The sequence below is a fragment of the Monodon monoceros genome, unplaced genomic scaffold, assembly GCF_005190385.1.
Source record: "Monodon monoceros isolate NGI ecotype Baffin Bay Population unplaced genomic scaffold, NGI_Narwhal_1 Super_Scaffold_12, whole genome shotgun sequence".
In the NCBI taxonomy this organism is placed as follows: Eukaryota; Metazoa; Chordata; class Mammalia; order Artiodactyla; family Monodontidae; genus Monodon; species Monodon monoceros.
The window spans coordinates 80,270,079-80,281,974 of record NW_021703768.1 but is presented as its reverse complement, the minus strand read 5'-3'; the positions used below and the strand labels follow the sequence as shown (position 1 = coordinate 80,281,974).

At 40.6% G+C, this 11,896-nt stretch overlaps 1 protein-coding gene across 4 annotated transcripts in view; it reads left to right on the top strand.

The window, feature by feature from the left end:
- The first annotated feature begins 2,935 nt into the window (after nt 1–2,935).
- Nucleotides 2,936–11,896, top strand: part of CHD1 (chromodomain helicase DNA binding protein 1) — a 75,714-nt gene continuing 66,753 nt past the window's right edge. For 2 of the 4 annotated variants that reach the window (XM_029216175.1, XM_029216176.1), the window contains exons 1-2: nt 3,670–4,112; nt 6,173–6,370. In XM_029216175.1, the coding sequence (XP_029072008.1) occupies nt 6,318–6,370 (53 nt within the window). In that variant the 5' untranslated portion in view covers nt 3,670–4,112; nt 6,173–6,317. Of the gene's footprint in view, nt 4,113–6,170; nt 6,371–11,896 lie in introns of those variants that run through there. The other 2 variants (XM_029216173.1, XM_029216174.1) reach the window with 2 other exon arrangements.

Genomic DNA, 11,896 nt, shown 5'->3' with positions numbered 1-11,896 from the left:
AATTTCCTAAAAGGGAAATGAGAGAGTTGCATGACATGTCTCGTAGGGTTTTGGCACAATTTGTCAGTGTACTCAACAGCTATTGATTTACTTACATCTAAAATAAAATGATTCATAAGACAGATGGACTATATCCATTTACAGTGATACTGATAACATTCCCAAAGACCTGGAGAAATGTATGGCTGGAGTGTCAAGTGTCTGCTAGGAATGATGGGATGCAATGCTGGAATCATATTGTGAACGAAGTAATTAAAATATTATGTATGCAAATATATGTGGTACACTTAAACATATGTATTTGAAGCAGGGGAGTGATATCACTAGATTTCAAATCTGAAGGAAGCCTATAGAGTGACCTGGAGGGAAAGGTGTAGGGAATAGAACCTAAGTAAACAAAGTAGTGGGGATTAAGGAGAAAGGCTGAAGACAACGTACATGAGGTAAAATGGACAGTAAACAAAGGATTTGGGGGAGAGGAAGGAATGATACATCATCAAGGCACCAATCTGATATTTTGAGGTTAGCTACTTAAACAACACTTTTCCCCATCTGCACACTTAATTTTTAAGTGAAATCTTTGTATCCACTTCAATACCTATTAGATTTTATACACAGTTGCTTCTTAGTATCATCTCTAAGAGCTTTACAGCTGAAATTTTACTTACTATGATTTAAGAATTTATCAGTAAAAATCTCCAAATACAGTGGCCATAAACAAGGTGGATGAGCTGTTGGTGGTTATCAGAACAATCTAGTTTTTCCAAACACTGCTTAGAACCTAGAAATTGTGCATTTCAGAAAGGGAGTGTTCAGCATGTGTAATTAGGAAAAACTTTCCAAGGTGACTGACTCCTGTCCCTGCCCAACACTGGGAACCACAGCTACTCTCCTATAATTTTTAAGATCAAGAAAATAGAAAATGTACAGTAAATTTTCACTATAAAGTGACTTGGGATTTCATGGGTTCTGTTTATAGCAGACTTTGTAAATTTAAGTATCATATTTGGAGGACTCTTTCTTTGTTTGGCAAAAACCCAGGAAATGATGTCACAGATTGAGATTCTAGAGTATTTTAATACTGTCCTGATCGTTTTAGCAGCTTTTTGTATACAAATCCTCTAGGCAACAAGAACATAATTATGGAATTAAAATACTATCTTGGCATCCAAAATGTTAACAGAAAAGCAAGAGTTGTTACTGTCTTTATGCTGCACATCTCACAATTCTGGGTAAGCGGTTTTCAATCTATTCCCACCTAAGGATACCCATTGGTAACTAGTCCTAGTAGAGCATGTCAGAATTAAGAACCTATAAAGTGCTGTCCCAGATTTTGTAAAAGTAATATTCTTTCCAAAGAATATGAAATTTCCCAAATGGAAAATCAGATAGTAATAAAGACCTCCTGGTTGATGTTAATTTTCAGGGATTTTTGCTATTCATGTGTTCAGATTATTTACTGTTTGTCTATTGTTTTCAGTAGACTTTTCAAAACGTAGACATACAGTTTGTTTAAACGAAGTGAAACTGAGAATTTAACTATGCAGATAAAATATGGTCAAAAAATATTTTTGTCTTATTTATCAACTGACTTTTAAAAAACTGAACTGGTAAGATTTTTCAATTTTCCACTTACCTTGTATTTCTCCACAGTCTCAATAGTCATTCTAAAATCCTGTGAAGTCATAAAGTATATTATAATTTTACCAGAAATGTAAGTCTCCAAGGTTCAATATATTATTACAAATTTGGCAAGGTTTTTTTTTTTGTCTGCAGAACAAGTGTCTCAAAACTATACATAGCATATCACATCCAAACAGCAACTCAGTTTAAAAAGGTGCTTTCAAAAAACATATAAAACAGATTAAGTCAATACAGTAATCATTTTTTGGTGAGGTAACAAAATGCAATATGGTTATAATTGAAGACTTTATTATCTGAATCACACTTCTGATTACAAAATTCTTTACCTGCCATGTTTTCCTCGGGTTTTTATTTTTTACTTACCACTCTAGTAATCCAAGAAATAAATTAGTCCGAGGAACAGGAAGTTCCTATTATCAAGGCACCTTATCATAATTTTATAAAGCACAGTATTAAAAATTAGCACTTAGTTTCTAAGGACTTCAGAGATGAATATTTGAAAGATCTTTTTATTCCTCACAACCCAGAATTATAGCTATTTAATAACTAGGATAAAAAAAGAGGCTGAGCATAGATCATTTTGCAAACTATGGTGGTGTTTCATTTTGTTTCACTATTCATTGACCACAGACATACTCATTTTTTTCGAGAGACTGTGTCTACCTGTTTGCCTTCCCCTACTCCCCAAGGGTGAGTATACCTTTCCATATAATAAATACATATTTGGTGTTATGTTTGGAGATCTTTTTGAGGGCTCGGAACAAACTGTTTAAACAGACAGTAGACTAAAACTTGAATATTTCCCACATGTGAAAATAATTATTTTGGGAATGAAGCTACTGCATTCAAACTCATTTGACTTGGAAGGCAGTCCTTTACATCAGATCAAATAACTGAAGAATGGGATTAGAAAGTTTCAGAAATTATCATTAACCTGGGCTGACTCAAGACTGATCTGTGGACGAGAAAAATAATGAAGTGTAAAATAATTCTGATTTAAAAAAATGGTTTAAAGGAGAGAAGCGGAACACTCCCGTGCTTGAAAAGATAGTGTTTCTTTGGACAGATCTAAAAGGTTGTAACTGAGGCCCGCAGTTACAGTTATGAAAGAAACCATCAACTAAGTTGCAGTACGCTAACCTGCGACAGTTACTAACGTCTCTCGCGTTGCATTTTTTGTAGTGATTTGGCACCGCACCCTCCACCAGCCCTTCAGGAAGCGACCTGGAAACGTTCTACACGTTTTATTCCTGAACCGGGCACGGGCTACCCACAAATGAGTCAAGAAGGGTCACAGGGTGTCAACAACTCGGTCTCTGTTTTCTCTCCGCCTCCTCAGGTGCCCGGCTCGCACCTCCCTTAGGGAGCCTTTGTCTCAGGTCGCCTAAGCGTAGGAGGCGGCGGGAGGTGACCACAGTGGCCCAACAGTTGGGTTCCCAGGCTGCCTGGTGTGACGCAGCATTCCCCTCCCCGCCTCTCCAGACAGGCGCTCAGACCCGGCGCGGGGCCGAGGCCTGGGCTACCGACCCCACGTTCGACCCCGCCCCCTCGGCTTATCCAACACAGCCCTTCCGCGGCTCCCCAAGCCCCATCAGTCTTCAACATCTCCCCACCCCTCTGTTTCCCTAGTTCCTTCTCGGGCTCTCGGTTGTGACGTCCTTACGCAACCGTCCCGAGTGACACTAGCGTCCATACCCGCAAGGAGCGAGCCTGCAGCTCCCACTTCCCGGAATTCAACTCCGGGCCGCTAAGGGAGGGAACCCGAGCAAGGCTCAACGGCCCACCACGGTAGCCAGAGTCCGGCAGCCTCTGCGCGGCCGGCGTGCGCGTTCCCATCAGTGCGCGTGCGCGCGCTCGCCCTCCGCCCCGACACAGCACCAATCGTCTTCTTCCTACGCCCCACGACTCCAAAACGTAGCCCCTCCCACTGTCCGCGCGCCAGTTGGTGGAGTTCGGCGTGCGCGCGCCCGCTTGCCCGCCTCGCGCCCAGTGGGGAAGGGGAGTGAGCCGAGGAGCTTACGTCGCGCGGGAGGCGGAGGCAACGGCTACCTCTGTGGCGGCGGCGGCGGCGGCGGCGGAGGCGCCTACGACGGAGACGGTTGCCCTAGCTCTCTCGGCGTCATGGCGGCTGCCGGGAGCCGATAAGCGGCGGGAGCGGGGGCGCGCGCGCGGCCGCGGTGAAGACGACGACTCGTTACTTCTTGCTTTTGCTGACCTCGCCGTTGGTGCTTTAATAATGAATTGATTGTTGGATCCGCTCCGCAGGGGATAGCGCGTTGGAGCCGCGGGCCGGGGCTTCCCCTTCTCCTCCGCGTCCTTCCCCTTCCCTCTCGCCCTCACGGACTCCTGCTTACCCCGAAACCCCCGGAGCCCGAGGACTCTTGGCGGCAGAGACCGCGGGCCCGGGCACAGGGGAGGCCGCCGATCGAGTGGGCTCTCTCCGCCCCGCGAAGCCTGCACGCCCGCCGGTAAGAAGGGGGTCGGCGGGCGGGTCTGGATGTGGCGGGGAGGACGGGAGCTGGCCAGGCGGAGGGTGGGGGCGGCGCGGTGCCCGGGCGGCGGCCCAGCGGCCGGGCGCCGGGCATAGGCCGGGGCGGTCTGAGAGGGCCGGCGGCGGCGGATGGACTCGCCGCTCAGGGGGCGTGTGAGTGGCGAGAGCAGGCCGGCGCCGAAGACTGCATCCTCTCTTCGGACGGGCGTGCAGCTGGCGGTCGAGACCGGGCTTCCTCGGCCTGGGGCAGGCCGGGCCGCGAGGGGAAAGCTGCGAGAAGCTAGCTATGCGCTTGGCCGGTGCGTGGGTCCCGCCGCCACCCGGGCTCCCAGCACGTGGGGAACGGCGGGGAGGGGGAGGGGGCAGCAGCCCGGGCGAGCCCAGGAGGGCGCGGGGTGGGTCTGTAGGAAGTTTGAGGCGGGAAGGGAGACTCCGGGACCGAGATGGAGGCCCTGGGAGGGATGGGAGTGGGGGGGTGCGTCCGGGTGGCAGGCTGATTGGAGCGAAGCTGCGACGGACGGGGGAGGAAGGTTTCCAACCTCCTTTCGAGAACCGCTTGAAAACTTAGCAGGAGGAAAGCAACTGATAAAAGAGGGGGCAAAGAAAAGGCGAATTGAAGAGGTTTAACGATTTAGGGAAGAATCATTGTTAAGACGAGTGAAAGGCAGGAGAGAGCTGCGGGTGCTTGGAGCTTCAGAACTTACGGTTGTAAGAAGGGGCTCAGAAAGAGGACTTAACTCTGAGAAGGAAAATGAGGAGGAGAAAGGAAGTTACAAAGTACAGAGAAAGCCATTTTGAGGGGCGAAAGGGAGGTGAAAAGGAAAGAACGAAAAGAGGAGTGAACTTTCTCAATGAAGAGAGACTTTCGGGAGAGGCAGTTTGTTAGAGTACCTAGATTTTTAAGATCTAATTGTTTAATAGTTAATCTCTTTGGCTAGTTGGAATTAATATTTAACATTAGGAATAAATGTTGCGTGAAATAATTTTTAGATAACAATTCTTGCTAAGTCTACTGGACTGTAGTTTCTGGATTATTAAAATCCCGATCTAGATGCAGAGTTTGCTATGATTAAGTTGGCAGCAGCCTATTTCCCCCCTCTTTTTTTGTGGAATGGAAATAATCGTAGGAGTAAATTCTCTTTGCTGAGGTCGGAGGACAGCTCTGCTCTCAGTCGTCTGTCTCGGTACTTTCTGGCTGGGGAAGGATCTGACGTCTCCTTCCCCCGCTTCTTCCTCTCCCTCCCCTGCCAGAGATCTCCTTTGTTTATTAGTGGGTGGCTTGTAGGTGACTCTCCAGTGTTGTGCTGATATGTTGAAAGGTGGAAATGTTGTATCTTGGTCCATGATTTCTGCCCCAAACCCCCTACTTAAAAGATCATAGTGTATATTCTGTTACCTTTTTCCCCCGGAGGAATCTCTGCATGTCCAAACTGGATATATATACTGTATTACTTAAACTTAAAACTGCGCTATCGGTTTACCTGTGAAAGGACACATTTATTTTGACCTGTACATTTTTTTGGCTAAGATTATATGATACACTTTTACTCTCCTGTTCTCATGTGAGCATTTTCAACACTTCCCCTCGCTCTGGTATACGAAGTCCTTCGTGATAGGAATTAGTGCTTGGTTAAGGTAACCTTTTTCCCCCTTATTTCATTTGTTTGGCCAAGTATCTAATAAGACTATTTTCTATTCTTGGAACGTATGTATATGTTATATACTACCATTTTGCTTTAGTTTTTTGTCTATAATGTGTGGTATATACACACGGTTGCAATTAGTCTAAAAGTTCTATCACTCCACAAATATTTTAATTTTTTCTGTCAAAAATAAGCAGCGGTGTGCTAAATTCTAGTAAGTAGTCAAGAATGTAGTTAATAGAAGCCTAGGTATTTTGAGAAAAAGACCCCTACCCCTTCCTTACCACCTCTAATCTAGTTGGCCTAGATAGATTTGTATAAGTTCCAAATAGACTTATTTATCTCTTTGTCTACCAGGAAATTTTCTCACTTTCTTAATTTTTTTTTTTTTTAGGTGAGTCAAAGGGTCCCAGGAAACCTGTGAATGTTGAAGAAAATTCATCTGTGAATTTTTGATATTCAAAGAGGAGTCAGTATTTATATTCATCTTTTAAACTGGGAAGATTTATATTTTATTTTAAAACTTCTTGATATTTACAATGAATGGACACAGTGATGAAGAAAGTGTTAGAAACAGTAGTGGAGAGTCAAGGTAAGTACTTTATTATCAAGTTTTTATTATGAAAACAGTTGAAAACTCATGTGACTCTTTTTAGTTTTTCTAATAGGTGGCAGAGTTTTCAGATTCAGATTCACTGTTAGCTCTCCAAACATTAAAAAGTTTCTAATAAATAAAGCTTTGTTGAAAATACAGAATTTAATTATTTTTTTCCATTGAGATGCACAAAGAGAAATTTAAATATAGAAAGTTTGGGATACTTAAATCTCTTTGGAGGTCTATATTGTTTGGGTTAATAATTAAAACTAGAGCAAGTAAAGGAAGACATTTAAATTGATTTGACTGTTACTGCACTCTCCAAATAAAGGCAATAAGAATTTCTTTACTCATTTTTTTCTGGCATTTTGTCTTCTATACCTGTGCTGTCCAGTGTAGTAGTCAGTAGCCACATGTGGCTATTTAAATTTAAATTAGTTAAAATTACAAAATATTCAAAATTCAGTACTTAGTCACATTAGACACATTTCAGGTGCTGAACAGTCACATGTAGCTAGTGGCTACCGTGATGAATAGAGAAAAATTGAAAACATTTCTATCATGGCAAAAGTTCTTTTGGACACTGCTGATCTGGACATTTGTTAGAGTATTGCTGCAACACTTTTTTCCCCCATTACCTTTTCAAATTTGAGTTTTAATTATATATGACTGAGTTAAGAGTTCTTACGTGGGCCATGTCTTTGCAAAGAAGATATGGTTTATGGGAGTAAGCCATGTTAAGCTATTTTAATGTGTAAGAAACCTCTTCAAATACAAAGACTTTTAAATTCTTCTGTAGCCCCCCAGTTTTAAGTTACCAGCCACGTTAATAATGCAATCCCATGTAGTTACATATGCTTATCATATATGCTTATCATATAGAGAGGTCAGGAATATGGACACTGGGGTCAGACTGCCTGATTACTTACCCAGTTGTACTTATTAGCTGTGTGAATTAGGGCAAATTTTTTAACCTCTGAGACTTAGATTTTTGTATTTATAAAATGGGGATTATAGTATTATTTATCTTAAAGTTGAGGATTAAATGAAATGCTACCTGTAAAGGTCTTAAAATAGTTCCTGCTATAATGAGCACTCTATATTATTATAATTAGCATCATATTTTATATAACCTAGAATATTACATAACTGAAACATTAATTACAGTGATGGAGAAATGTGAAGGACAAGGAACAGGAAAGTTTTGGCAGTTAAGAGGGCTTCAGGAAAATGTTGGATAGAAAATGAAGCAGTGGAATATGTATTTGACCTGAGGCTTGGGATTTTCTGGTTATGCTAGGTATACTTTATCAGTTTCACAGGCAGACTGTTTGGATAACAAGAACATCATAGAAAACAAGGAGTAGTTATGGGAAGCAGAATGATTTAGTAGAACAAGTATTGGTCTAGGAGTTACAAAACCTGAGTTGACCTGTCTCTGCACTAACTCGTTCTCTGAATGACTTCTGAACTGTAAAATAAGGAGAGTTGAATTAAATGATTTTGAAGTTTCATCCTACTACTTAATATACAAAGTATTTAACAACAGAGTTTAACTGGAAATGCCAAAGTTGAAGGGCTAAACTAGAAGACCTTTGAATTTCAGCTTTGATTCCAATCTCTACAGGTATATTGACTGGAGTAAGTTAATAGGAGAGTCACATTGTCCACATTCTCTTGTTCATTGGTGAACAGTGAAATGGTTAATAGGTAGAAATATCTAGGGGAAACGCAGGAGCCTAACTACCCACGAAATAGGAAATAAGATTCTTGAGAGTAAATCTTCTGGTTGAGCATGTAGAGAGATCACATGCTGTTATATTCTGACCCCTTACCTTTTCCAGTAATCTTTTACGTATTTTGCTGCCATATGTAAAGCAAAGGGGGAGTCTTAAATCAAATTTGATATAGTAGAGATGAAAAAAAATTAAACCCTGTGAAATCAAATTTACTTGAATCTTTTACAATGCATACTCATTTTAAATAAATGCAATGTATATTCTCTAATTATTCTGAGTCATTATTTCTACCATATAGGTTTTATGTACTTCTTAGAATTGTGGCTGTCAGGTTATCTAGTTCTTGCAACTGCCTTGGTGTTTATCTGAAGAAGGGAGACCTGCTTCTGTTTTCCTTTCATTTTCTTCCTTTCTGCTGTTACGCTGTCCTTTTCCTTTGCTCTACCGTAGTTACTAAGCCTCAGTACCCCCATACCAGAAGCTTTCATAACAAGGCAGTACAGAGAAGGGAGATTGTGCCTAGTTAAAAGAGTGAGGTGAACTTTATAGATACAGGGATTTTCTTGCAAAAACCAAAAGTCACCATAACTATGAATATTAATATAGAGTGATGAGGGGAGAAATATGCCTTTTTTTTTAAATAAAGCACACATCTTTTTTTTAATTAATTTTTTTTTTTTTTTTTTTTTTTTTTTTTTGGCTGTGTTGAATCTTTGTTGGCTTTCTCTAGTTGCAGCACGTAGGCTTCTCACAGCGGTGGCTTCTCTTGTTGCGGAGCACGGGCTCCAGGCGCCCGGGCTTCAGTAGTTGTGGCACATGGACTCAGTAGTGGCTAGCTTGCTCTAGAGCGTGGGCTCAGTAGTTGTGGTGCACAGGCTTAGTTGCTCCGTGGCATATGGGATCTTCCTGGGCCAGGGATTGAACCCGTGTCCCCTGCATTGGCAGGTGGATTCTTAACCACTGGGCCCCCAGGGAAACCCTATGCTTGTTTTTAAAATTGATATGTGCTGTAGAATTTGATTGTTATTGGCTAGAACTTTTACATGTATTTTTGCTTCAGATTTCCTTTTTTTCCTTCATGGAAATTTATGAAACGAAGTAGAATTAAGCAAGAAGTCATTTGGCATTTTTAGTTGGTATGATTAGCTTTCTACTCAAAAGTGTCTGTTTTGCTTCTTTTGATGTGAAAACCTTTCCATAACTATTGACAGAAAGGAAGAAGAATACACAGGAGAATGTCTCTTTGGCTATGTTATAACTGACAATTTTGAAACTTATTTACTAAGAAACGTGTGTCAGGATGCACCTGTACCTCAGTTTCAAGTTAGCACAGAGTTTATTATATAACTGAAGTTAAGCTTTCTGAAGATACTATTGGAAGATTTCAAAGCATCAGTTCCCAGCTCTCTAGATTTCTGTTGTTAATTGTAATGAAGTTTTTCAAAGCCTGGTTAGACATTTTTTATTTTAAAGTTAACTTGAATGATGATTTGCTCCAGAAATAGATTTGTGGGTAAAGACCATAAATACATGGTTACATTTTACTAATTTTTGTACGATTGATAAATGCTTAATACTCAGAAGTAATTTCTCTGCTTGCCTGTAGATTAAATTTTCAATAATGTAAATTTGCCCACGTAAATTTGAGAATTTATTTTAATTGTTTAGTCTATATAGTATGCTTATGAAAAATTATCACAGAGTGAAGGAAATTTTGGTGATGTGTTATGACAGTCTTACCTACTTAGAATTGATCTAGAGCTGGCAACTGAGCTATATTGACCTGATTCTAAAAGAATTTTTTAAAAAAATTATTTATTTATTTATTTATTTGGCTGCATTGGGTCTTAGTTGCGGTACGCGGGATCTTCATTGCGGCGCGAGGGCTTCTCTGGTTGTGACATGTGGGCTCTAGAGTGCATGGACTCAGTAGTTCTGGCACAGGCTCTCTAGTTGTGGTGCACGGGCTCAGTAGTTGTGGCACACAGGCTTAGTTGCCCTGCAGCATGTGGGACCCTAATTCCCTGACACGTATCGAACCCATGTCCCCTGCACTGGAAGGTGGACTGTTAACCACTGGACCACCAGGGAAGTCCCTAAAAGAATTCTTTTCCTTGATACATTTTAGCTTTTTATAGCATTAACAGTGCTTGACCTAATATACTTATAAATATGTTTTAAATATATATGTGTGTAAATTTTATATTTACTTAGAGGAGCTCTGTTGCAATTAAATTTCCTTGGCTTACTGAAACTATTTTAATTGTTTTAAGCTTCAAGAATCTTTGGGTCTCAACTTTTGAAGTGTTTTGAGTAGGCAGTGAGTAGGAAATATGATCAATGGAAATGTTCTAAATGAAAATCTCATTTTTAGAAATTCAGAGTCACTTAAACACTTTTTAAAGGCTTTGAGAAAAAAGCCAGATAGTCGAAATGACCTGTTAAATTTAAGGAACACCAAATCAAAGTTAATTTGAAGACAGGGCTGCATATTTCACCATATATCTGTTAGTATCCTATCAAAGACTTCTATGATATACCATTTTTGGAAACATTGCTTTTATGTATACACATACCAGCAAGATTTCTTGCCATCAAAATCAGTTTCTTTTAATAAATGAATTTGAACATTTTTTAAAGGCAATAGAATGGTATTTCCTGAGCTTACTTTGATGTTATCTCAGAGTTTTCTAAATTAATTAATTAATTTTTATTTTTGGCTGCATTGGGTCTTCGTTGCTGCTCACGGGCTTTCTCTAGTTGCGGTGAGCGGGGGCTACTCTTCATTGTGGTGCGCGGGCTTCTCATTGCGGTGTCTTCTCTTGTTGCGGAGCACAGGCTATAGGCGTGCAGGCTTCAGTAGTTGTGGCGCATGGGCTCAGTAGTTGTGGTGCGTGGGCTCTAGAGTGCAGGCTCAACAGCTGTGGTGCACGGGCTTAGTTGCTCCGTGGCACGTGGGATCTTCCCAGACCAGGGATCGAACCCATGTCCTGTGCGTTGGCAGGCGGATTCTTAACCACTGCGCCACCAGGGAAGTCCTCAGAGTGTTTTTTAAAAGGTTCAATTCTTAAATTTCAAAAGTTGAATGTGAAGAAGCATTTTAAGGAAGACAGGAAAATGTGAAATCACACAGCCAGAATGGCTAGAAATCATTGAGTTAAACTGGTTTTTAAAATTAACTGTGATGTCATTAATTGTAGGAAAGTATGACTGTTTTACATCTCATTTTTTTGTTAATCCCTATTTCTTGATTCAGTATGTACTTTCTTCATCTTTTCCTACTAGTTTTTTCTTTCCTCAAATATCTTGTACATGCTACTGAATCTCAGATCATTTATTAAGATCATTTTTTATGCTTTGAAAACTCAATAAACTGTTAATCAGGAACTTTGGTAATAGGTTACTCTCTCCAAACCTAATTCACAGAATTAAAATTTTCCCGGGACTTCTGAAAATTGTGGTTAATCTAGATTACTGCAATGTATTTAGACTAATTTTTAATTGGTAAAGATAAGAGAATTGTATGTGATTTGACTTTCAAAGACATTATTTTTATCTTCACAGGCGTGAGATAATGGGGCAAATATTAATGTGTAGTTGCCCCTTTTTTATACTGGTTAAGTCATTGCTTATTTAAGATATTGATGACTTGCAGGTTATAGCTGGTACAGTTCTGTGTTTAAAAATACAAGTATTTGTGGCGAAGACATAAAGTTTGGTGGAGAAAACCTTTTTTTGTATTTTTTATGAAAAATTTTAAAACATTACAGAAGTAGAAAAGTTA